General features: G+C 33.7%; 5 protein-coding genes across 5 annotated transcripts in view; all 5 read left to right on the top strand.

The window, feature by feature from the left end:
* Window positions 1-250: 250 nt before the first annotated feature.
* Window positions 251-1,790, top strand: LOC116853861 (odorant receptor 33a-like). The gene is made up of 4 exons (XM_032835139.1): window positions 251-586; window positions 657-858; window positions 1,056-1,211; window positions 1,360-1,790. Exons 1-4 carry the CDS (start codon window positions 258-260, stop codon window positions 1,405-1,407), a joined length of 735 nt encoding a protein of 244 aa, XP_032691030.1. The 5' UTR covers window positions 251-257; the 3' UTR covers window positions 1,408-1,790.
* A 687-nt stretch (window positions 1,791-2,477) lies between these two features.
* On the top strand, window positions 2,478-3,128 carry LOC116853856. The gene has a single exon (XM_032835135.1). It carries the CDS (start codon window positions 2,525-2,527, stop codon window positions 2,909-2,911), a length of 387 nt encoding a protein of 128 aa, XP_032691026.1. The 5' UTR covers window positions 2,478-2,524; the 3' UTR covers window positions 2,912-3,128.
* Window positions 3,129-3,726: 598 nt separating this feature from the next.
* On the top strand, window positions 3,727-9,531 carry LOC116853989 (odorant receptor 46a-like). The gene is made up of 8 exons (XM_032835414.1): window positions 3,727-4,135; window positions 4,261-4,462; window positions 5,147-5,302; window positions 5,502-5,554; window positions 8,659-8,808; window positions 8,870-9,071; window positions 9,185-9,340; window positions 9,430-9,531. The coding sequence occupies exons 1-8, from the start codon at window positions 3,963-3,965 to the stop codon at window positions 9,484-9,486; spliced, it is 1,149 nt and encodes a 382-aa protein (XP_032691305.1). The 5' UTR covers window positions 3,727-3,962; the 3' UTR covers window positions 9,487-9,531.
* Window positions 9,532-12,261: 2,730 nt separating this feature from the next.
* The window catches only part of LOC116853908, a 12,095-nt gene continuing 1,843 nt past the window's right edge, over window positions 12,262-22,513 (top strand). The window contains exons 1-11 of the mRNA XM_032835241.1: window positions 12,262-12,623; window positions 13,293-13,628; window positions 13,690-13,891; window positions 13,961-14,119; window positions 14,205-14,260; window positions 16,597-16,815; window positions 18,796-18,997; window positions 19,391-19,543; window positions 20,960-21,271; window positions 21,506-21,852; window positions 22,053-22,254. Of these exons, the coding sequence (XP_032691132.1) occupies window positions 12,262-12,623; window positions 13,293-13,628; window positions 13,690-13,891; window positions 13,961-14,119; window positions 14,205-14,260; window positions 16,597-16,815; window positions 18,796-18,997; window positions 19,391-19,543; window positions 20,960-21,271; window positions 21,506-21,852; window positions 22,053-22,254 (2,550 nt within the window). The remainder of the gene's footprint in view (window positions 12,624-13,292; window positions 13,629-13,689; window positions 13,892-13,960; window positions 14,120-14,204; window positions 14,261-16,596; window positions 16,816-18,795; window positions 18,998-19,390; window positions 19,544-20,959; window positions 21,272-21,505; window positions 21,853-22,052; window positions 22,255-22,513) is intronic.
* On the top strand, window positions 18,686-21,498 carry LOC116853855 (odorant receptor Or2-like). Its single transcript, XM_032835134.1, has 3 exons — window positions 18,686-18,997; window positions 19,391-19,543; window positions 19,883-21,498. Exons 1-3 carry the CDS (start codon window positions 18,773-18,775, stop codon window positions 19,955-19,957), a joined length of 453 nt encoding a protein of 150 aa, XP_032691025.1. The 5' UTR covers window positions 18,686-18,772; the 3' UTR covers window positions 19,958-21,498.

Here is a 22,513-nt window from a genome sequence, read left to right as displayed (position 1 = left end):
AGCAAAGTATGTGACATTTAAATTAAACTACTCCCTCTATAGTTTCATTTGAGGGCGCCAGTAAACAATTCGAAGTTCAAGCAAATGAAATAAAAAAATTACAGTATTTAGAACGAACTCTTACTAGTCTTTATATTAATTCTTTAATATTGTACTTTCCTTACTTTTTCTTAGCCTGACCTTTTTTTTTTAGAAAATAGTACATTAACTTCATTAAGTCTTAACAGCCATCGTAGACATTTTACAGGAACAAAGCTATGTGGTACACGTTTATCATCGAGACGTCGTGCATATGTATGTGTTTGACATCCATATTGACGGAATTTCGAAGAGGAAATTTAACTTATAGGGAATGGTTACCATATGACTATTCCTCTGATATATTTTTATTTTGTGTCACGTACTTCCATCAATTGATAAGCTTGACGGCCGCGTCCATTGTGAACGTCGCCTGTGATAACATAATCTGGGGATTATTGTTGCATATCTGTGGCCAGATCGAGATATTGGAATGCCGGCTGGAAAGATCTCTGCGCAACCAAAGCGACTTCGGCGAATGCGTATATCTGCACGATCGCATCTACAAGTCGGTACTCGCACGAAAACTTTTATGTATTTCAATTCAGTAACGATTCAACGATATCCTTCTCTCATAGATACGCACGCGTGATAAATAGAAAATTCAATTTTATCATTGCCGTTCAATTCATAGCGAGCACACTCGTGATATGCTCCAATTTGTATCGACTAGCGAAGACTGAGTTAAGCGCGAAGTATGTTGAAGTGGCGTTGTACACAAACTGTATGCTAATACAAATTCTAATCTACTGCTGGTACGGAAACGAAGTGAAGCTAAAGGTATTCATTAACATATTCAATGCCGTGACAATGATTACAGATTATGATATTCTTATTTCATCTTTCTTCCTCTATGACGAAATAATTTCTAATTATAAATATTTAGTGTAATATTTCAATATTGTACCATTTGATTATAATTGTAAGTAAAGGTATTATTACAACAACTTATGATTGTTTCGTATCTTCTGTTGCAGAGCACTCAACTTGGCGATCGGATCTTCAGTATGAACTGGCTGGTATTAGACAAGAAAATGAGAAAAAATCTTATAATGATTATGAACCGTTCTCTAATCCCTATCGAATTTTCCAGTGCTCATATTTTTACGATGAACCTCGAGTCCTTTGGAAAGGTGATACATAAATATAATTTCGACGGTGATCGACTTTATCAATAGATTTTTATGAGGTATACTTCTAATTTTCGCATGATTCAAAGTCGATCACTACTTTGTTTATGAAGTATATTCAAGAAAAATTTAATGATATTGATATTTACAGCTTCTTAAAGCGTCGTATTCAATATATAATGTACTTCAAATTATGTAAAAGGAGACTGCATATGTGAAAAATGTTTATCTAAAAGTAAGATTCAACGTGTAAAAATAATTGTCGAATTCAAATTAAAAGCAATGTATTTGTATAAAATAGCCTATCACGGTGGTGGCTTATTACAGGCTAATTACAGCTAATGGATCAAATGATAAGAAAATTATATTTTTTAGAAATACATTACTTGTTATTGATTACGTATATCTCGTAAAGAAATACCTGGGTATGAAAGAATAGATCCCATTAGCAAATCTCCAAGTATTCGGCTATGATATTGTATAAGTTTGCGACAAACATTTTTTTAACATATACACTATCAGTATAGGAATTGATGAAGAATGATACGTACTATATCATGAAACTGTAGCAGTGACAATAATAAATACAATATTTTATCACTTGTTTATCAAGAGTGATTTAAAAAAATGATATAGGCGAGACCGTATAAGACGACCAGTATATATCGATGGTACAGACCCACTGAGTGTATAAGAAGGAAGTGGTCATATGACTCGTGCATTAAGATACGTAATAATGACACATAATAATAGCATATTCTAACAAACGACAATGGATGTACGAGAAGCCAAGTTCTGTCGAGTCGCGGACGTACAAATGATACGTATAAAAATTTCACGACTATCATTTGCAAATGATATTCTATTAAGGAACTTCTCAAGAATTGCTCCATTCTTCATTCCTCTACTTCGTGTTTTTGCTAGTTAAAATAACGCTCTATTTCATCCTATTGTGTGATACAAATTGCATATGGATTATTTTAGTCTATTCATGTGTCCATTATCTTACAGGTCATATTTTACTTGAATAACAAACACAATATTACGAAGATACGAGGATACGAAGATACAAGGAAACGCTTAGTTAAAGTAAAAATATAATTGACAGCGAATATCGTCGAGAATCTCTCCGCAGAGTTATAGATGTTTTCTTTCGTGAAATCGTGAATATCATTTATTTACGTTCGACTTGCGATCGAGATTTCGTGCAAATAATTTCATTGACTGACACGCAATATAACTGAATATAACACAGCGTTCATTTCTCTTTCCTCAATCCTCAGCCTCTTTCCTTACTCCATAGTGTTATCTCGAAAATGAAAACATTGACGCCAAGAATGCACGTCCTAAAATTGACGTGCACAATTGTTATGATTGCTGGATGCTTGCGGCCGCAATCGTGGACTAGTCTGCCAAAACGTGTAGCTTACAACATCTATCGATTATATGTAATCAGCATGTTATATACTTTCTCAATGACTCAGTTTCTGGATATGGTTCTGGTCATCGACAATGCCGAAGACTTTACCGATAATTTGAATATGATGATAACCGTAACTGCTGCATGCTACAAAATGTTTCTCATGTGGATAAGCTACGAGGACGTTGCAGCGTTAATTAACAAACTTAATGAGGAACCATTTAAGCCGCTAGATCGAAGTGAGATGGAAATCCGACAGAAATTTGATCACATAATACGGTAAATATTTCGACGTAAGTGTTTGAGTAACTTTCATAAATTTCCCTTGGACATTAAAATATTAAAGATTTTGAAATTAGCAACTTAAACATTTCACAAAACACACTTTTTTTCCAAATGAATTTATACAGGATATTCTATTTTAACCAGGTCAGCTGAATATTTCAAAAACTAAATTCGGCAGACAAAAATGTTTTAGACAAAATTTATAAGGTTTTGAAGAAGAAAAAGGGCAATGACCTTGAATTTTAACTACAGTCATTCGCCAAGATTATAGAGATTAATTTTATTTTTTCTCAAATAGAAGCTAATACTTTTTATAGTAGATTCTAAAAAAATCATTCAATTCTGCGCAGAAAATTTCTAAGAAGTGTATAACTTATTTCCAATAGTTTAGGAGTTATTTAACAATGACGAATACAACTTTTACTAACTCGAGATATTTAGTTAGCTTATTTAAAGTGAGACGTCCTGTATATGAAAAAAATTTGTAGATTATTCTATAATAAATCTACGCGATTTCTAATTTGTAATTTTTAATTTAATCGCGTTAATCATCGTCAAGTTAAGCAAATGTTTCCTATCGTCAGAAAACTATATAAGAAAAAATAAATATGTAATTATCTCATGTATTTGTGCATAAAATGCGCTCCACAAAATATCGAAAATAAACGCCAACATTTGTTAATGTGATACTTGTTATGTTGTGTGTGTGTGTGTGTGTGTGTGTGTGTGTGTGTGTAAATGTCTTAATTTCTATTTATATAGATTTTTATTCTCTCTCTCTCATCACATTCGTTGGTAACGTTGGCTTACGTTTCACATATCATCTGTAAAGTCGCGTTTTTAGAAATATAACACGGATATAACAATCTCTTCAGCCATTTTTCAGAAATAACACGTTACGCTACACGATCCTCATCGAGACGACGTGTTCATTTATCGCTCTGACATCGTTGTTCACCGACTTCAGACATAGAACTTTAACATACAGGGAATGGGTGCCGTATAATATTTCGTCCTATACGAAATTTTGCTTCACATATGCCCAGCAAATGATAACAACATTCCATTGTGCAACCGTAAACGTCGCTTGCGACACGCTTCTTTGCGGATTATTAATGCACATGTATTGCCAATTAGAGATCTTAGAATATCGTCTGAATAAAATCTCGAGCAACCAAATTACCGTGGGCTACTGCGTTCGTCATCACAACCTAATTTACGAGTTAGTTGTCGCAACAATATCGTGATATGCTGAAACACATTAATTTTAAGTTATCACTTTTATAAACTATTACTTTTTCGAGTAATAGAAAGGCATCATAGATAAAAATGAGAACTTAATTGCAGGTTTGCACAGTTGGTGAACACAAGATTCAATCAAATAATTGGATTTCAGTTTATAGCAAGTACAATGGTGATTTGCTCCAATTTGTATCAACTGACCAATCCATCGTCGAACACGAATCCTGTTTTGTTAATTATGTACACATCCTGTATGCTAACACAAATATTTATTTATTGCTGGTTTGGAAACAAAATCAAAGTAAAGGTTTGTACAACTAAACAAATTCCACGATACATACAGTATACTCTCTAATTTCTAAAGAAAAATAATTACGTGAAAAAATAATTTGAAATTATAAAGTATATTTTCTTTTATAAGAAGCTTCGTTTTCGAGAAAATTGATCTAGCAACTAGAAAATTCACGATATTCCTTCTTTCTTCAGACGAAGTTTTTGATATTAAGACAAACTTTATTTAAAATAAATTTTTGTTTTATAATTTTAAAATTAAGTAATATATCATATAATTTTAAAATATAAGTAATATATCATATACTATAAAAAAATATTTGCATAAACTTAGTTTTCTTTATTTGCACAAATTTTGATAAATACTATAGATTAATCATCCTGTAAAAATGTATAAAGCATATTTGCTTCGTATTATTTATTTCACTCGTGCACAGACCACGCGTACGCGCATGCACACATGCACATGCGGGTTATGTCTTTTTAAATATTTAAAGTATTATGCCAAATGAATAATACGAAGCAATATTTTTGTGTGCTTTATTATAGGATTATTAATCGACAATATTTATCAAGACTTGTGCAAATAGCGATATAAACCTACATGGCCTACAATCAGAGATCTACAATCAGAGATCAAAAGCCTTAAATTAACTCTAAAGAGTGTGAATAAAATGTTTTATAATTATTTCTTTAATAGAGCCTACAATTAAGCGACAGCATATTCCAAATGAATTGGCCAGCGATGAACAATAACGTTACGAAGAGCCTATTGATAATTATGAACCGCGCGGAAATACCCATTGAAATCTCGACTGCTTATATTCTGTCCATGAACTTGGATTCTTTCGTAGCGGTTAGTGCATACGCAGAGTTTAAATTTATAATTGAATGATGAATGCTAATAACAAGAATGTTAATAACGATGAATGCTAATAACGATATGTGTTTCCCTCGATTCACTTAAACGATACAAATTCAGAACAAATCGAGCTTGAATTATGGAATTAATTGTATGTATTAATAGCGACTCTAAACATCCTTTGTTATTTCAGTTGCTCAAAACATCGTACTCCGCTTACAACTTACTGGTGCGAATGCAAGAAGGGCAATAATGTAAGCGTAAGTGATGTAAAATGAAGCGTGTTCGTATCGCTGCATCATGTGATTGAACAAGAACTGTGAGAAAGTGAAGACGTTCATTGAATTGGTAATCCTGCCTGTTGATAGTCATAATTGTCGTCAGTGATATACTGCTGTATATGTTAGACAAAACTTCATATTTTACTTAAAACACTAGTACGAATGTGAAAATAACAGTATATAATGGAAAAATACTACAGAGAGAAACAAAATTTGTCTCGAATACAACCGGCACGTATTCATAAAACATAAAAAACGGATCGGCGTTGCATTTATCGTCGTGATACAAATCTCAAGATTGATTTTAATACTCGACAATGTCCACTGTATATTGCAAATATGTACACGTAAAAAAAACTAGCTTTCAGAGCTAAAAAATAGCTGTGGCTGATAAGACGTGTCACTGAAATAGGGATAACTAAGGTCGATACTACCGAAGCTAAATTTATTCGCTGTTTAAACTTTGATGTTATAGCGAGAAATATTAGCTGCTAGAAACAAATGACTATAACAAATGATTATAGCTGTGCAGCAAACTTCTTTAAAAGATTCGATAAAAAATTTAGGAATAACTGCCATTTTCTTAGCTACTTAAAATAATGTGCATTTTTAATATCATCTAATACATTTGTATTTCTTAGCGAATGCATTTTAGCTGTCACAGCCAATTCTTAGCAGTGACAACTAAACGATTTAACTCCTTTTATCTCAATCTGAATCAGCTACCGCAGTTTAGCTGATATTACTAAGTCATTTTTTACGTGTAATGTCTATAGATACATCCATTCTCGTTTCCCCTCAGTTATGATTTAAATATATTGCATGAGTAAAAATAGGTAACGAATACGCCGACGATAGCTCCGCGAAAATCGATACGCGACGAAAACACGCATAATGATACGATTCGAGACCGGGTAGTGGACGATAGACGAAGACCGTAATTATACCTTGTAATGGAGAACACACTGAGGTTACTGTTGGATAACCGTGAAGATAACCGACTTTACGGAAGTCTCTCGCTGCTAGCCACTCAATTTTTCATGATATACTACGAACAGAGCTAAATAAAATATCTTGTAATTGAAACGTACAATAGAAAAAAAGATATCGACGAAATAATCTATTAATGAGGACATGGAGGATCCTTCTTTTGCATTTACTTTTGCCTTCCGTACTCTGCTCTTCTCCACAAGAATTACTCGGTATTAAGAAATTGTGTGTAGGAAACATCTCTTGTGTGTAAGGAAAATATAGATAAAGATTTACAAAATCATTATTTCGCGACAAGAGACATTGTATTGCGAGTTTCATATTACAAAAAAATGCGAAGAAAAAGTTTTAATAGAAACGTTTAATCATTGTAAGGAGAAACTTATAAACACATACAGAGTTTTCTGTTTTCTCATAAGGTATTTGTTTTTTCGCGCTTAATACGTGGACGTTAGTGTTTGATACTATAGCAGTTACCTGTTTCTCTTTCTTTATTAATAACGACGTTGATTCAAGATAATCGCAAGGTAACATGCGAATATTTGAGAGAAAAATTCAGTCGGCAATGTTCTGAATCCGGATAAAGAAGTATTTGAAATATTACTAAGTGCTCTACGCGTTCTAAAATTCTGTTTCGTCCTGAAGAAAATGTCTGTTTCGTCAATGAAGAAAATTGCGCAAATCAACGTAATTTGATCAATAATTACGCGTGAATGTAAGCAACCAATATTTTTACAAATTTTCACTGTTAAAACGTCTCGTACAATTGATGAATTCGGCATAATTAAAAGAATATTAATAACTTATTCAAAGAAGAGATTAGCAAACGTCTCGAAATGCACGTATTAGAATTTACACTGTCAGTCCTCACAGTCGCCGGAGGTTGGCGACCGCTGTCGTGGACCTCGTTGATGAAACAAATTATATACAATGCTTACTCAGTTTTACTGAATGCGGCGGTATTCATATTCATCACAACCCAATTCATGTATTTTGTGTTTAACGCCATCAATGCGGACGAAATATGCGAGACATTATACGTGATGCTTGTTGGAATGATCGGAAATTTTAAGATTATCACAATAAGTATCAATCACCAAAGTTTCGCGGCTATGCTCGATAATCTATCACAGAAACCGTTCAAACCAATGATAGAATACGAGACGATGATTCAAACAAAGTTTGAGAAAATGATAAAGTTAGTATATTATTAGTGCTAAAAACATATTTTTTTTAATATTTAAGAAATAAAACTTAGATATTATACAAGATGTCCGATAATTTCTTATACATTCGCGACGTACAAGTAAAGATCATCAAACTAAATACAAAATTCCTCATTTGCAAACAACTACAAACAAACAAGATTGATAAATGATTACGCGTGGTATGTGCGTGATATATAACTTGTGATAACATCGTGTGCCAGTATATGACTTGTGATAACATCGTGTGCCAGTATATAAGGTCAAACTGAACAAATAAGTCCTCTGCCATTTTGCATAGATTTTTAATTATTAATTAAAGAAAATTAGTATATTACTATATATAACTATGTATCAGTTTTCTTTAATTAATAAATAAACACGTGGTTAGTTGCAAAATAACACAGAACTTTTATGTACAGTTTGATTTAATGTATGAGTAGACAGTGGCAGACGATATCACAGCTTATCTACCATATCGCATATGATGATTTACTAATCTTCTTTAATTAATAATTTAAAATTTTACATTGTTTACGGAATGGGGTAAAACAATTTTGTGCTCAGTTTGGTGAGTTCTACTTATACATACATAACAAATGTGTTATAAATTATCAGACACCCTGTATATTGAACATTAAATTTATGACAAGAGAAAAAAAGAAAAATATAATAATCACGTTTTTAGGAGTAATACAACTCGCTATTTAATGCTTATGGTGTCGACTGTTTCATACATGACTTCAGCATCCTTATTCACGGACTTCAGTAGAAAACAATTAACTTTTAACGCATGGTTCCCGTTTGACTATTCGGTTTCCGTGATATATTACTTTCTGTACATTCATCAAATGATCAGTTTGACACTGTGCAGTTTCTTGAATATCGCCTGCGACTGTTTCTTCTCCGGATTACTACTGCACATTTCCTGCCAGATCGAGATCTTAGAACACCGTCTGTCGAAAGTCGCGAATAATCAAGTCAAGTTGCGCGAGTGCGTGATTCACCATTATCGCATATTCGAGTAAGGTTTCTAGATATATTAATTAGTCTTAAGCGGGCAACGACGTTTTATATAACCGTAGATTCGCCAGTGTGTTGAATGATAAATTGGTAATTGTCATCGGAAGCCAATTCATAGGGTCCTGTTTGGTAGTGTGCTGCCTGTTTTTTCGGTTAACAGTATCAACATCCAATTCTGTGTATATCGAAACCATGCTATGTATAGCTTGCGCGTTATTAGAGATCTTCTACTACTGTTGGTTCGGAAACGAAGTCAGAGTGAAGGTAATTTTGCAAATGAAGTTGACGCGAAAGAAAAAAGAAAAAAATCTAACGAGATGAAACGTTACTATATATTATATATATATTTTCCATAGAGTACTATATATTTTCCATAGAGCCTGGAGTTGTCCGAAAATATCTACAAAATGAAATGGCTGGAGCTTAGTAACAGCATGAGAAAGTGTTTCTTGATTATTATGCATCGCGCCACTTTACCTATCAAATTTACCAGCGCCCGTATTATCCCTCTGAATCTTGAGTCTTTCGTGGTGGTTAGTACGACGAGCAGATCGCGCGATTAATAAGCAATTCGACAAGCTTGTTTGCAACAAGTTAATTCTATTTACCACGTTTGTTATAGGTGCTGAAGATGTCATATTCGGCTTTCAATCTAATGCGTCAGACGCAAGGGGGATAGTAGAAGAATGATCCGTACAACTAGAGACGTTATATCCGAACCGAGGGACCATAATTAATTTAAGATTATCGATTTTGTTGGGTTTTCTCAACAGAACGAAAATACGAAGTTTTCGCCAAGGTGAAACAATTAAAATTGCCAATACGTACTAAACCGTAGGTATATAACCTGTGAGTTAAGCGTGTATGTAATTTACAGAATATTTATACTCACTTGTAATGCGACATAAAATAGAATTACAGCAAACATTTCGAACGCTATGTTATTTTATATTTTATATTACACCTCTTCATTACTTCATCTGCTGTAAATGACTCTAAATTGTAATAATATTGTCACTTACATGTGTCTATAAATTATATTACCTTAAAACCTAGATTAAATGTGGAATATTGTCACGACGATTAATTCCGATATAAAAATTAATCGTATAACTTTATTTTCATCATGTAAATTGTAAATACGCACTAGATATGCATGTTATAAAAAAAAATAAATCAGGAGTTAAAATAGGGCCTATAAGAGTTCAGCACAGGTGACTTAGTGCAGTAAAACTAACATGATAATTAGTGGATGTCCTCCGTGAGAGAAAAATTATATTTATTAAACAATGTTACAAAAAATCAAACGCGTTTCCGTCTTTTTTGCAGATTCTCCTCAGTGATCGATAAATAAAGTCGCAAAGAAAAAATCATTAGTTCTTCTTCTTGGTCAAATTGCTCGTAAAACGTAAATTTATAAAAAGAAGAACGCCGCAATCAGAACTCAGGAGATACGCGTATAAATATGTTGTAAATAAAAACGTCGTAGACTCCTCCAAGACATAAATCCCAAAGGTGTAATGAATGTATGCCAGTCAGACGTAGCCAGAAAAAAGTTTCGAGGGGGGCTGAAGATGTACTTTTTATTTTTGACGAGCATAAAAAAAAGGTTATTCGAAAAATTTTTTCTCACACTTAATGTAAGCCAGAAAATTAATTTCAGGGGGGCTACAATTCCCTCAGACCTTCCTGGCTGCGCCACTGATGCCAGTGGCCCCGTCACATTTTCGGTCACTCCAAATACACTTAGTAGAGTGCCGCTGTAGTGTTGTCTGATTACCAAAAATACACACGAGTAACTTATAAGATGCGAGGAAGAAAAAAATTTTAATTATCCACTAAATAAATATTCACCTATGTGTCTTAATTGGAAGACCGTTCTACGAAGATCGAAATGATTTAATCTTACGCGTACCTCCGAATACCAGCGGCACAGGTACATTGTTTATATTTGCGGAAGAAAAAGTGTAAGCCAAATGTGATACCGAGTTCAATATTTACACGCATTCAAACAAAGCATTATAGTCGCTACCAAGATTTACAGTATTATTTTGAGAGTTAAGGCCCTATTTTAATTCCTGATTTGTTTGAAAAAAGTTCTTTTGGTTCCTTTTTTTTATTTATAAGAAAAATAAAATTTGTTTCTGATGCAATAGACGCATATTTGTAAATAAAATACAATAAACGAATTGACGTTGCCGACTATTCGTCGTGATCCAAATCTCAAGTTTGATTTTAGCATTCAGCACTGTCCATCAACACTTTAAAATACAAATATCTAATGTCCATAGCTACATACGCTTGTTTAAAGTTCCACCCATGTATATGACGCCTTTTCCCGCTTATGTGTAATGATCTGTAGCGAATATGCCGGCGATACTTCTGCGGAAATCGATACACGACGATGGCACGCATGATACGATTCGAGACCGAGTAGTGAAAGATAGACGAAGACTATTACATCTAGTAATAGAGAATACACAGATTGCTATCACTATGAAGACAATTTTATGGAGGTATTCTCTTGCCGCTGGCCGAGATTGGAATGTTTCATAATACTACGAAGAGAGCTAAATAAATAAATAATTATATATCTTGTAATTGAAATGGGCAATTGAAAAAAATATCGACGAAATGATTTATAAATGAGGACAGTCTTTACCTTGCATTTACATATTTTTCTTTTCCGTACTCTGTTCTTCTCCACGAGAATTACTCGGTATTAAGTAATTTTGTCTAATACATTCCCGGAAAATATAGATTCAGATTCATAAAATTGTTATTTCGTGACAACAGACACTGTATTGCGAGTTTTGTATTATAGTAATAAAGTAGTAATAATACTAATAAAGTAGTAATAAAATAACGCTATATACGAAGGAAAAGTTCTCTTACGAACGAACAAACGTCGTGAGAAAGTTGGAGAAACCTATCGACACAATCGGAGTTTTCTGTTTTCTCATGAAATAATCTGATGTTTTCCCTTAATACGAGAACGTTAGTGTTTGAAATCTCGCGTATAGCAGCTACTCGTATTCGTTTATTATTAATAACGTTTGTTCGATATTATCGCGGAGTACTGAAGTGACTATTTCAAAAAGAAGTCATTCGCCTCTGGTCTAAACGCGGATAAAGAAATATTGAAACTATTAGTGAGTGCTCTTTCGTTCTTAAAATTCTACTTGGTCCTAATTATCCAAGAATTTTTTCCTTTCTGATTTATCTTGTGCACGCGAAAAAGTTTTACCATGCTTTTCAATCAAATTATTCAAATGAGTCGATGAAGAAAATTGCGCGAATCAACGTAATTTGATCAATAATTACGCGTGAATGTAAGCAACCAATTTTTTTTACAAATTTTCACTGTTAAAACGTCTCGTACAATTGATGAATTCGGCATAATTAGAAGAATATCAATAACTTATTCCAAGAAGACATTAGCAAACGTCTCGAAATGCACGTATTAGAATTTACACTATCAGTCCTCACAGTCGCCGGAGGTTGGCGACCGCTGTCGTGGACCTCGTTGACGAAACAAATTATATACAATGCTTACTCAATTTTACTGAATGCGGCGGTATTCATATTCATCACAACCCAATTCATGCATCTTGTGTTTAACGCCATCAATGCGGACGAAATATGCGAGACATTATACGTGGTGCTTGTTGGAATGATTGGAAATTTTAAGATTATCACAATAGGTATCAATCATCAAAGTTTCGCGGCTATGCTCGATAATCTATCACAGAAACCGTTCAAACCAATGGTAGAATACGAGACGATGATTCAAACAAAGTTTGAGAAAATGATAAAGTTAGTATATTATTAGTGCTAAAAACATATTTTTTTTAATATTTAAGAAATAAAACTTAGATATTATACAAGATGTCCGATAATTTCTTATACATTCGCGACGTACAAGTAAAGATCATCAAACTAAACACAAAATTCTTCATTTGCAAACAACTACAAACAAACAAGATTGATAAATGATTACGCGTGGTATATGCGTGATATATAATTTGTGATAACATCGTGTGCCAGTATATTAGGTCAAACTGAACAAATAAGTCCTCTGCCATTTTGCATAGATTTTTAATTATTAATTAAAGAAAATTAGTATATTACTATATATAACTATGTATCAGTCTTCTTTAATTAATAAATAAACACCTACGTGGTTAGTTGCAAAATAACACAGAATTTTTATATACAGTTTGATTTAATGTATGAGTAGACAGTGGCAGACGATATCACAGCTTATCTACCATATCGCATATGACGATTTACTAATCTTCTTTAATTAATAATTTAAAATTTTACATTGTTTACGGAATGGGGTAAAGCGATTTTGTGCTCAGTTTGGTGAGTTCTACTTATACATACATAACAAATGTGTTATAAATTGTCAGACACCCTGTATATTGAACATTAAATTTATGACAAGAGAAAAAAAGAAAAATATAATAATCACGTTTTTAGGAATAATACAACTCGCTATATAATGCTTCTGGTGTCGACTGTTTTATACATGACTTCAGTATCCTTATTCACGGACTTCAGTAGAAAACAATTAACTTTTAACGCATGGTTCCCGTTTGACTATTCGGTTTCAGTGATATATTACTTTCTGTACATTCATCAAATGATCAGTTTGACACTGTGCAGTTTATTGAATATCGCCTGCGACTGTTTCTTCTCCGGATTACTACTGCACATTTCCTGCCAGATCGAGATCTTAGAATACCGTCTGTCGAAAGTCGCGAATAATCAAGTCAAGTTGCGCGAGTGCGTGATTCACCATTATCGCATATTCGAGTAAGGTTTCTAGATATATTAATTAGTCTTAAGCGGGAAACGACGTTTTATATAATCGTAGATTCGCCAGTGTGTTGAATGATAAATTGGTAATTGTCATCGGCAGCCAATTCATAGGGACCTTCTTAGTGCTATGCTGCCTGCTCTTTCGGTTAACAATATCAACATCCAGCTCTATGTACATCGAAACCATGATGTGTATATGTTGCGGATTAATAGCGACCTCCTATTACTGTTGGTTCGGAAACGAAATCAGACTGAGTGTAATTTTGCGGATACGGCCGACGCGAAAGGAAAAAGAAAGAAATGTGACGTTGTATTTTTGTCCATAGAGCCTGGAGTTGTCCGAAAATATCTACAAAATGAAATGGCTGGAGCTTAGTAACAGCATGAGGAAGAGTTTCTTGATTATTATGAATCGCGCAACTTCGTTACCTATCAAATTTACCAGCGCGCGTATCATTCCTCTGAACCTAGAGTCTTTCGTAACGGTTAGTACGAGTAAATCGCACAATTAATAATTATTAAACAAGCCTGTTTAAGACAAGCTGATACTATTTGCTACGATTTTTATAGGTGCTCAAGATATCGTATTCGGTTTTCAATCTAATGCGTCAGAGGCAAGAGGGATAGTAGAAGAATAATCCGTACAACTGGTGACGTTATATCCAAACCGAAGGACCACAATTAATTTAAGATTACCGATTTCATTGGTTTATCTCAGCGGAATAAAAATACGAAGTTTTCGCCAAGGTGAGACAAATAAAATTATCAATACGAACTGAAAAACCAATCGATCAACCGTAATCGTAGCTTGTAGAAGCTATGAATTTTGTGTAGATGTAAATCACAGGATATTCATATACTTGTAGTGCTGCATAAAATAGAATCACGGCAAATGTGTGCGAGCGCATTGGCATTTTTATATTTTGCATTGCTCCTTACTTCATCTGCACCTAAGCGACTCTAAGTTGTCATAATATTGTCACTTACATCTGTTTGTAAGTTATTTTATCTTAGATACCCAGATTAAAAATGTGGAATGTCATTATCACAGTGATTAATTCCGATATAAAAATTAATTCTATCAAGTCATTACCAACCCTTTTCCCATCGTATATTGTAAATACACAATAGGCACGCATTCCTCTCGAATAAGTGTCCAATGTACGCGAGAAGTTTAGAAATCGGTGACAGCAGCAATAAATGAATTCTTTCGGGAAAGATTCCGACGCGTAATGAATAGCGAGTATCGAAATTTCGTTTAATTATTTACAGCTGATGACTATCTCGTGAGCTTAAGAAAAGCTTTCATTCTTCACGAGCGAATTCGCGCGAGTCTACGTCTCCTTTAACGGAAACATGTCTGTGAATGAGAGATACAACCTGGAGGTGAATCTACGTTACAGTTTCCAATTACAGTTCCAATTACAGTTTTCATTTTTCCATCGCTGTCGTTCTGATAGAAACTAAATGTTTGTTATCCTGTGCGAAAAGAAATTTTTCTGAAGTTCTTTATATCGACGAAAAAAGTAAATCAAAGAATATCTCGATAAGTATCAAAGCCTGGACACTAACAACACTAGTAGCCAACTCTGTACATTTTTATTATTCTGGTTTTTAATTACGAATATTTAATCTTTCAACGCGTAGAATATATGTGTGTATGTATTCATTATATATATAATATATTTTATATTAAAAGTTTAAATATACGTATTTATATATACACACACACCACACACAAACTAAAACGGCTAAAATATCCAAATTTAGGTACCAGTGTTATCAGTATCCACACAGATATTGGCACTGTGATCTTAACATCAACTCGACGATATTATTGCGATGTCAACGGTATGATAACAAAAACTGCAATGTCTCGCGAGGTGATTTTTGCGGGCTGGATTATCAAGATTTTATACGGAGAAGTTACAGCTATAGATTTTTCAAGCAACATTCGAGACGTTTATTCTCCATGTGCTGTTATGTATTACGATCATAAATAAATCCTACTGTAATGAATATGTGGCGGAAAGAATATATTTAAATGTCCCGGGAACAATTTACCGTCACTACTGTGTATTGATGACGATTTGAATAATTCATTGTTTCACGTGCTCAGTTTTCTCTCGTCTGCTTGTTCTTCGCAAAAATAGCAACATGAACATCTTGCTTTTACGATAAAGATAGCGTTTCGAAAGAAAACGTTGCACTCTCGCAATTTTCGCGAATAATATCTCGAGAATAATATCGTATGTCCTCGCCGCGATCATCGCATAGACGCTTCATACGAAGAGGGAAGTCGGGCGAATAATGTTATCGAGTCAAGAGGCTATAGATACCAAGATTGTCGTTCCCTCATTTGACTCATCCACGTAACGCGTAACGAAGATTCAGTTGAACTTTCCGAAGTATAATCGGAAAACTTTCCGAGCCAATCGATCGGAATTATTTCGTAAGTTCAATGCGTATACGTAGGAAAAATATATTAAACTAATCAGTTCTTCGTCGTTTAATTTTAATCATTTATCGCGACAATGATCGACTATCAATTGTAAAGAATTAGTTATTCTTAACAGATCGTTGTGACTCTATCTGATTATTAACAAACAAGTCAATTATAATAGAAATTATTTGAAAAAGGTCAATTTTTTTTATAATTGCCATAAATATCATACAAATTTCTCTCTTTTTCTTTCTCTCTCTCTCTCGTAATCATGGAAGTACCTAAACACTATCGTAGTAATTGAAACTTATGACAAATAAGTGGATAATACCAATATAGTTATTGTTGTTGAATAAACGAATAAGAGAAGCGAAAGATGTGTGTGTTGAAATTTACTCTTACGGTTTTGGCGGTCGCAGGGTCTTGGCGACCTGCTTTATGGACGTCGTTGTTTAAACATATAATATACAATGCTTACACGACGTTAGTAGTTTTAACATTGTACACATTTTCAATGAGCCAACTTTTGGAGCTTATACTGAACGCCAACAACGCCGATTCATTTGGCGACGCGTTATTCAACATTCTGATCTCGCTTCTGGCCTGCTACAAGACACTTATTATACGAATCAATCAAGAGAGCATCATAGCGTTAATTAACAATCTTACCGAGGCGCCGTTCAAGCCATTAGACTCGTATGAAATGATGATCAGAGAGAAATTTGACAGGAGGATAACGTAAGTATCAATTTTGACGTTTCGTTAATAAATGTTCATCGTTTGTGCTACGACGAGTTTGTTAATGAGGGTAACGTTATTGTTAATTTATCTAATTTGTCCCCCGAGGGACAAAAATGTTACAGCTATCTTATCTTCAATATTCTACACGGGAGAAATTGTTTCGCTATTGCAACTGAATTTTCTGTTATCTGGGGACCAGACGAAAACTCATTTGTGAGAATAGAAAGATTTTTGTAGGAAAGCTTTCTATACTCAGCCAATTACTTTCAATTACTTCAACCGAAGTTTAATGCAACTGAATGTTCCGATGAATGGTTTCGACAGAAATATTATCTTTCGTCAGATGCAACTTTTTCGTTTGGTCCCCATTCAGTTACACGTAATGAGAATTTTTTTCGTGTGATACATCTTAATTAGTCCTTCACTTCTAACAAATGATGATAAATGCACAAGCAAATAGAGAGGTTTTACTCACAAATAAATCGACAAATTTTATTCTTCATTTTGTAGAAACAATACGTTCTACTATTCGATTCTGATCCTGATATCCGTCATATACATCGTCTCGCTTTCATTTATCACGCAGTTTAAGAACGGAGAGTTACTATATAAAGCGTGGTTACCGTTCAATTGCTCGATCTCCACATTATTTTATTTCGCGTACCTTCATCAGATAATGAGCATAACGTTCATCGGGCTCGCTCATCCTACCAGCGACAGTCTGATTTGCGGACTATTGTTGCATATCTGCTGTCAAATTGAAATCCTAGAGTATCGTTTGTCAAATATTGCGAACGGTCGGAAGAGTTTGCGCGATTGCGTGCGTCATCACACACGTATTTTCGAGTAAGCTTTCAAACTTTTTTTTGCCTCCCACAACACACATACAGAGTGTCTCGTAACTGGCAGTACAATCAGAAAATTAATGATTATATTATAAATAATTAAGTAAAGAAGCAGTCTGCAAATTACTCAGATAATTCTCATTACGACATGCAGAAATGATTGAAAAGAAATCTCGACAATATGTATTTCGATAATCACGAAAAAGAGAGAGTAAAGAAATCACCAAAAGAAATAAGTAATCACTCAAGTTTAAAATAGCAGAAAATAGTTAACAATCTTTCGATCGTTAAAAACAATTTTCTCGAGAAAAAGATTCCATACAGAAAGAATATTGTAATTTTTTTTTCACATAAATATTTTTCAAGTTTACTATATTTAAATAAATATTTTTCAAGTTTACTATATTTAAATAAATATTTTTCAAGTTTACTATATTTAAATAAATATTTTTCAAGTTTACTATATTTAAATAAATATTTTTCAAGTTTACTATATTTAAATAAATATTTTTCAAGTTTACTATATTTAAATAAATATTTTTCAAGTTTACTATATTTAAATAAATATTTTTCAAGTTTACTATATTTAAATAAATATTTTTCAAGTTTACTATATTTAAATAAATATTTTTCAAGTTTACTATATTTAAATAAATATTTTTCAAGTTTACTATATTTAAATAAATATTTTTCAAGTTTACTATATTTAAATAAATATTTTTCAAGTTTACTATATTTAAATAAATATTTTTCAAGTTTACTATATTTAAATAAATATTTTTCAAGTTTACTATATTTAAATAAATATTTTTCAAGTTTACTATATTTAAATAAATATTTTTCAAGTTTACTATATTTAAATAAATATTTTTCAAGTTTACTATATTTAAATAAATATTTTTCAAGTTTACTATATTTAAATAAATATTTTTCAAGTTTACTATATTTAAATAAATATTTTTCAAGTTTACTATATTTCTAGTGGAGGATTATATCACCAGATCCGAGACTTTGTACACATATTTATTCGAACATTTAGAAGAATCTTTATACAAAAATAATCACGATGTTTATCTTGTATATAAAATGTCTCATATTAGGATATTCGAATGAAAACATTTTGTCATTTTAGATATGCATATATGTTGAACGACAAGTTCGCAAGATTAGTGCCCGGTGAGTTCGCAATGGTCACAATAGTGATGACTTATGATCTGATCCATATGATTATGTCGTCGTCTAACGCTGTTTATGTACAAAGCATGATGTTCATAGCTTCTACACTCGCGGCAATTTTCTACTATTGCTGGTTTGGCAACGAGCTCAAACTAAAGGTAAAGTCTGTGCTTCTCACAATTAACTTCAAATTTGTGACAAATAATCGATTCTACACACTGAGAGAAAAGATACTTGAGAAATAAAGGATATTTATTCGATAGATACTAATGGTACGTTTACTTGTAATGTAAAATATTTTTCATATAAGAAAATAGACATAATGGACATTTCCTCAAAACCTTAGCTTCTTATAAGAGCAATTGTTCACTTTATTTAAATAAAAGAATTTATATTTAAGTACGTTATTAATATCCATTGAATAAATTCTTTTTATATTTAATTTTTTGTATTTTTATATATTTTTCCTCTCAATGTACTTGCTGAAAATTGCGCGAATACGAGTCAAAAAAGAATTTTACTTATACTTCCGTTGCGCTTTTCGCTCGCAGAGTTTGCAGTTATCAGACAATATCTACAACATGGAGTGGATGACGTTAAACGACAATGTGAAAAAAGGTCTCTTAATGATTATGAATCGTGCGACGATACCTATCGAATTTAAAGGCGCGTACATGCCAATGAATCTCGAATCTTTCGTGGTGGTTCGTACAATCATTATGTTACTATCACGTCTGATTAATAAACGTTCAATTCCTAAAACCCTAAACATGGGCAAAATTTACTCAGACTTTTCAAACATTCTGTGTTTTGTTTTTTTCATTGTAACTTTCCTCAACTTTACTGAATCGCAAAGACATCAATATAAATTCATATTTCTCAGTGTTTTATATATCAATTAAAAAAAAAGGATTGCACTTCGATTATTTTTCCGGCAATTACGAGCAAATAAAAACGCGCTGGATAGAATTTACTCATGTTTAGGGGTTACATAATTTTTTGATGTTCAGTGTTCTAGGACTAACTGTGAACGATTGTTGCAGGTGCTTAAGACGTCGTATTCGCTCTTTAACGTACTGATACAGTCGCGCAAGCAGGAACACAGCTTATCAAACTGAACATATCTGATTGTATTTACGAATACGAATATTTTTTATTATTTAGACATATCTTTTCCCCAGTGTAGATAACGATAACGAATATAATCGTCGCTTTTATCGTTCCTTTGTTTACATGCAGAAATAACGGGTTACGTTTGAGAGTAACTTTCACAAGCCCAGTTGAAATGCTACTGCATTGCTACTCGTCGGCGATTACGTGAGTCCTCTTTCCCGACCGTACCCAGACAATTGAATCGATGAATCGATATACGAAATATACATGTGTGCGCGCGTGACGACATGGTGAGTTATGTGACTAGAAACAGTAATAAATAAAAGATCTCCTAATCGCTATGCAAAAAAGTCTCTCACGTGAATCTTTCATATGAACAACTTGTGTGTCTGACGTATCATATATTCACAATCTTTCGAAGTGACTGACGCAGGGAAGGGAAAGGTAGGTTAATACGTACGTTTTCTATTCTACCCTGTGAAAAAATAATAGCGTCCTGTTCCGTCGCATGACAAAAGCATCTGCTGCTCGGCGAATCGATATTATATGATGAAAATGATATTCCGCGTAGACGCCGGTTGTGAGTTCGACATTGTAACATTAGTTCGAATAAATAATATAGAATTTAGCAGAAAATGATATTTAACGGGGTGAATATCCAGCGATTGCTAGAAGAAAGTGAGGCTATAGACATTCTCGGTGTGGGTTTTATTCGCTCGGGTAAATCGCTTCGTCTGTCGTCGTCGTTTCAAGTATACACGTACGTGGTGGTTTATTTGGTCGTATGATTTTTATGAGAACCACGCAAGCGTTGCGACATGCGTTTTTGAGGGCACGTGTCGAAGTAACGTCGAGTTACACGGCGCAAATTAAAGTGTCTGTGATTAGATACAAGTAAGCGCGCGTCTGAAAAAGTACTATTATATTAACCGCTCGAATGAGGTCAAAGTAAAATGCGCGCGCTGCGATTTACTCTGATTATTTGTGCGATTGCTGGATGCTGGCAGCCGTTTTCCTGGACATCGAACTTATCAATATTCAAATATGCAATGTACATCGGTTATAAAACATTATTGATCTCCATATTGTTCACATTTAATGTGACTCAATTCATGAACATTGCATTAAACGTCGGTAACTCCGACGAATTCGCCAACACTATATACATGATGCTGACTGTATTCGTGGCGTTTTACAAAATAATTATCATGTGGCTAAGTTGCAAAAATGTTACCGGAATAGTCATAGCTCTCACGGAAAAGCCCTTCGCGCCAAAGGAATTGGGTGAGATAACAATTCGACAGAAGTATGACAAAATCGTACAGTAAGCATCAGCTTTTTAATGTGGATACGATAATTGCGGGAGGCACTAAGAAAAAGTATGTGAAAATTTATTTGTGAGATATAGAGTTGATTTTTGTGTAAATAAACTTTGCATCCCACAAATAAATATCTCCGAGTATTTCCTTCACAGTGCACTGCGTGTGTAATGAGAGTAATATTTTAAGTATTCCTGTTACAAGAATAAAACGATGACATAACGATTTCCACAGTCAATCCGTAGGAAAACTGCGATATGGTATCTAAGTCTGGTCATGACTACTGTCGTGTGCATGATTTTCACGTCTGTTTTCGTGGATTTTATGGGGGGAAGCCTGACTTATCCGGCATGGCTGCCGTTCAACTACACGTCATCCACTTTATTTCCCCTCGTTTTCGTTCACCAAACGATAGCCGTGACAATCTGCGCGACAGTGAACGTCGCCTGCGACAGCCTGATATGCGGACTTCTGTTGCACATATGCTGCCAGCTCGAGATCTTTGAATATCGATTAATGCAAATCCCGCAGAAACAACATATCCTGCCTGACTGTGTGCGTCACCACGACCGCATATTTGAGTTAGTTGTTACTTAAGCTGTTCTTTTATGATTCTTCCGTGAAAATTTGCGACTAATTGTACTCTTCTGATTCTTCTCTCGAGGTGATATGAAAACGATTGGAACGCGTGGGAATAAAATAACGCGCGACAATACGTGAATTAACGACATCGGGAATCACCTCCGTAGAAACAGACTAAAATCTACTAATCTAATCGTAGATACGCGTACACGGTGAACAGCCAATTTGTGAAGATAATTGCTCTCCAGTTCGGAGTGAGCACATTGGTGGTGTGCTCTAATTTGTTTCATTTGGCTATGGCGACACTCGACGCGAATATTCTACCATTGATACTGTATACGGCCTGCATGTTATCGCAGATTTTTATCTACTGTTGGTTTGGGAACGAAGTCAAACTAAAAGTAAGCGTAATCTATAAAGACTGAAGTGATTTTACGCGCGCGTTACGCGTCGAAGACAAATGAAATGCCGTCAGTGATCGGTGACTATATGACACTACGGTGTTTCATTAAGTTAGATGTACATTGAGAAAAATAATGGCTAATCTAATTAAAATTATAATTACTTTTAGCCCCACTATATTTTTTGGTTCTAACATGAAAATGGTAGCAATAATATATATATATATATATATATATATATATATATATATATATATAT

The sequence above is a fragment of the Odontomachus brunneus genome, unplaced genomic scaffold, assembly GCF_010583005.1.
Source record: "Odontomachus brunneus isolate Ranch 3 - 2012 unplaced genomic scaffold, Obru_v1 Obru_scaffold_007, whole genome shotgun sequence".
NCBI classification, from domain to species: Eukaryota; Metazoa; Arthropoda; class Insecta; order Hymenoptera; family Formicidae; genus Odontomachus; species Odontomachus brunneus.
The sequence above is the reverse complement of the archived record's forward strand: the minus strand, read 5'-3'. Positions and strand labels throughout refer to the sequence as shown.

Excerpts from the sequence above, each read along its gene's own strand:
- LOC116853856 (XM_032835135.1), top strand. The coding sequence starts at position 2,525 with ATGAAAACATTGACGCCAAGAATGCACGTCCTAAAATTGACGTGCACA.
- LOC116853989 (XM_032835414.1), top strand. The coding sequence starts at position 3,963 with ATGATAACAACATTCCATTGTGCAACCGTAAACGTCGCTTGCGACACG. Across the intron at positions 4,463-5,146 it reads GAAACAAAATCAAAGTAAAG|AGCCTACAATTAAGCGACAG; the intron begins GTTTGTACAACT and ends TTTCTTTAATAG. Across the intron at positions 5,303-5,501 it reads ACTTGGATTCTTTCGTAGCG|TTGCTCAAAACATCGTACTC; the intron begins GTTAGTGCATAC and ends TTGTTATTTCAG.
- LOC116853855 (XM_032835134.1), top strand. The coding sequence starts at position 18,773 with ATGAAAACATTTTGTCATTTTAGATATGCATATATGTTGAACGACAAG. Across the intron at positions 18,998-19,390 it reads GCAACGAGCTCAAACTAAAG|AGTTTGCAGTTATCAGACAA; the intron begins GTAAAGTCTGTG and ends TTTCGCTCGCAG. Across the intron at positions 19,544-19,882 it reads ATCTCGAATCTTTCGTGGTG|GTGCTTAAGACGTCGTATTC; the intron begins GTTCGTACAATC and ends CGATTGTTGCAG.
- LOC116853861 (XM_032835139.1), top strand. The coding sequence starts at position 258 with ATGTGGTACACGTTTATCATCGAGACGTCGTGCATATGTATGTGTTTG. Across the intron at positions 859-1,055 it reads GAAACGAAGTGAAGCTAAAG|AGCACTCAACTTGGCGATCG; the intron begins GTATTCATTAAC and ends CTTCTGTTGCAG. Across the intron at positions 1,212-1,359 it reads ACCTCGAGTCCTTTGGAAAG|CTTCTTAAAGCGTCGTATTC; the intron begins GTGATACATAAA and ends TGATATTTACAG.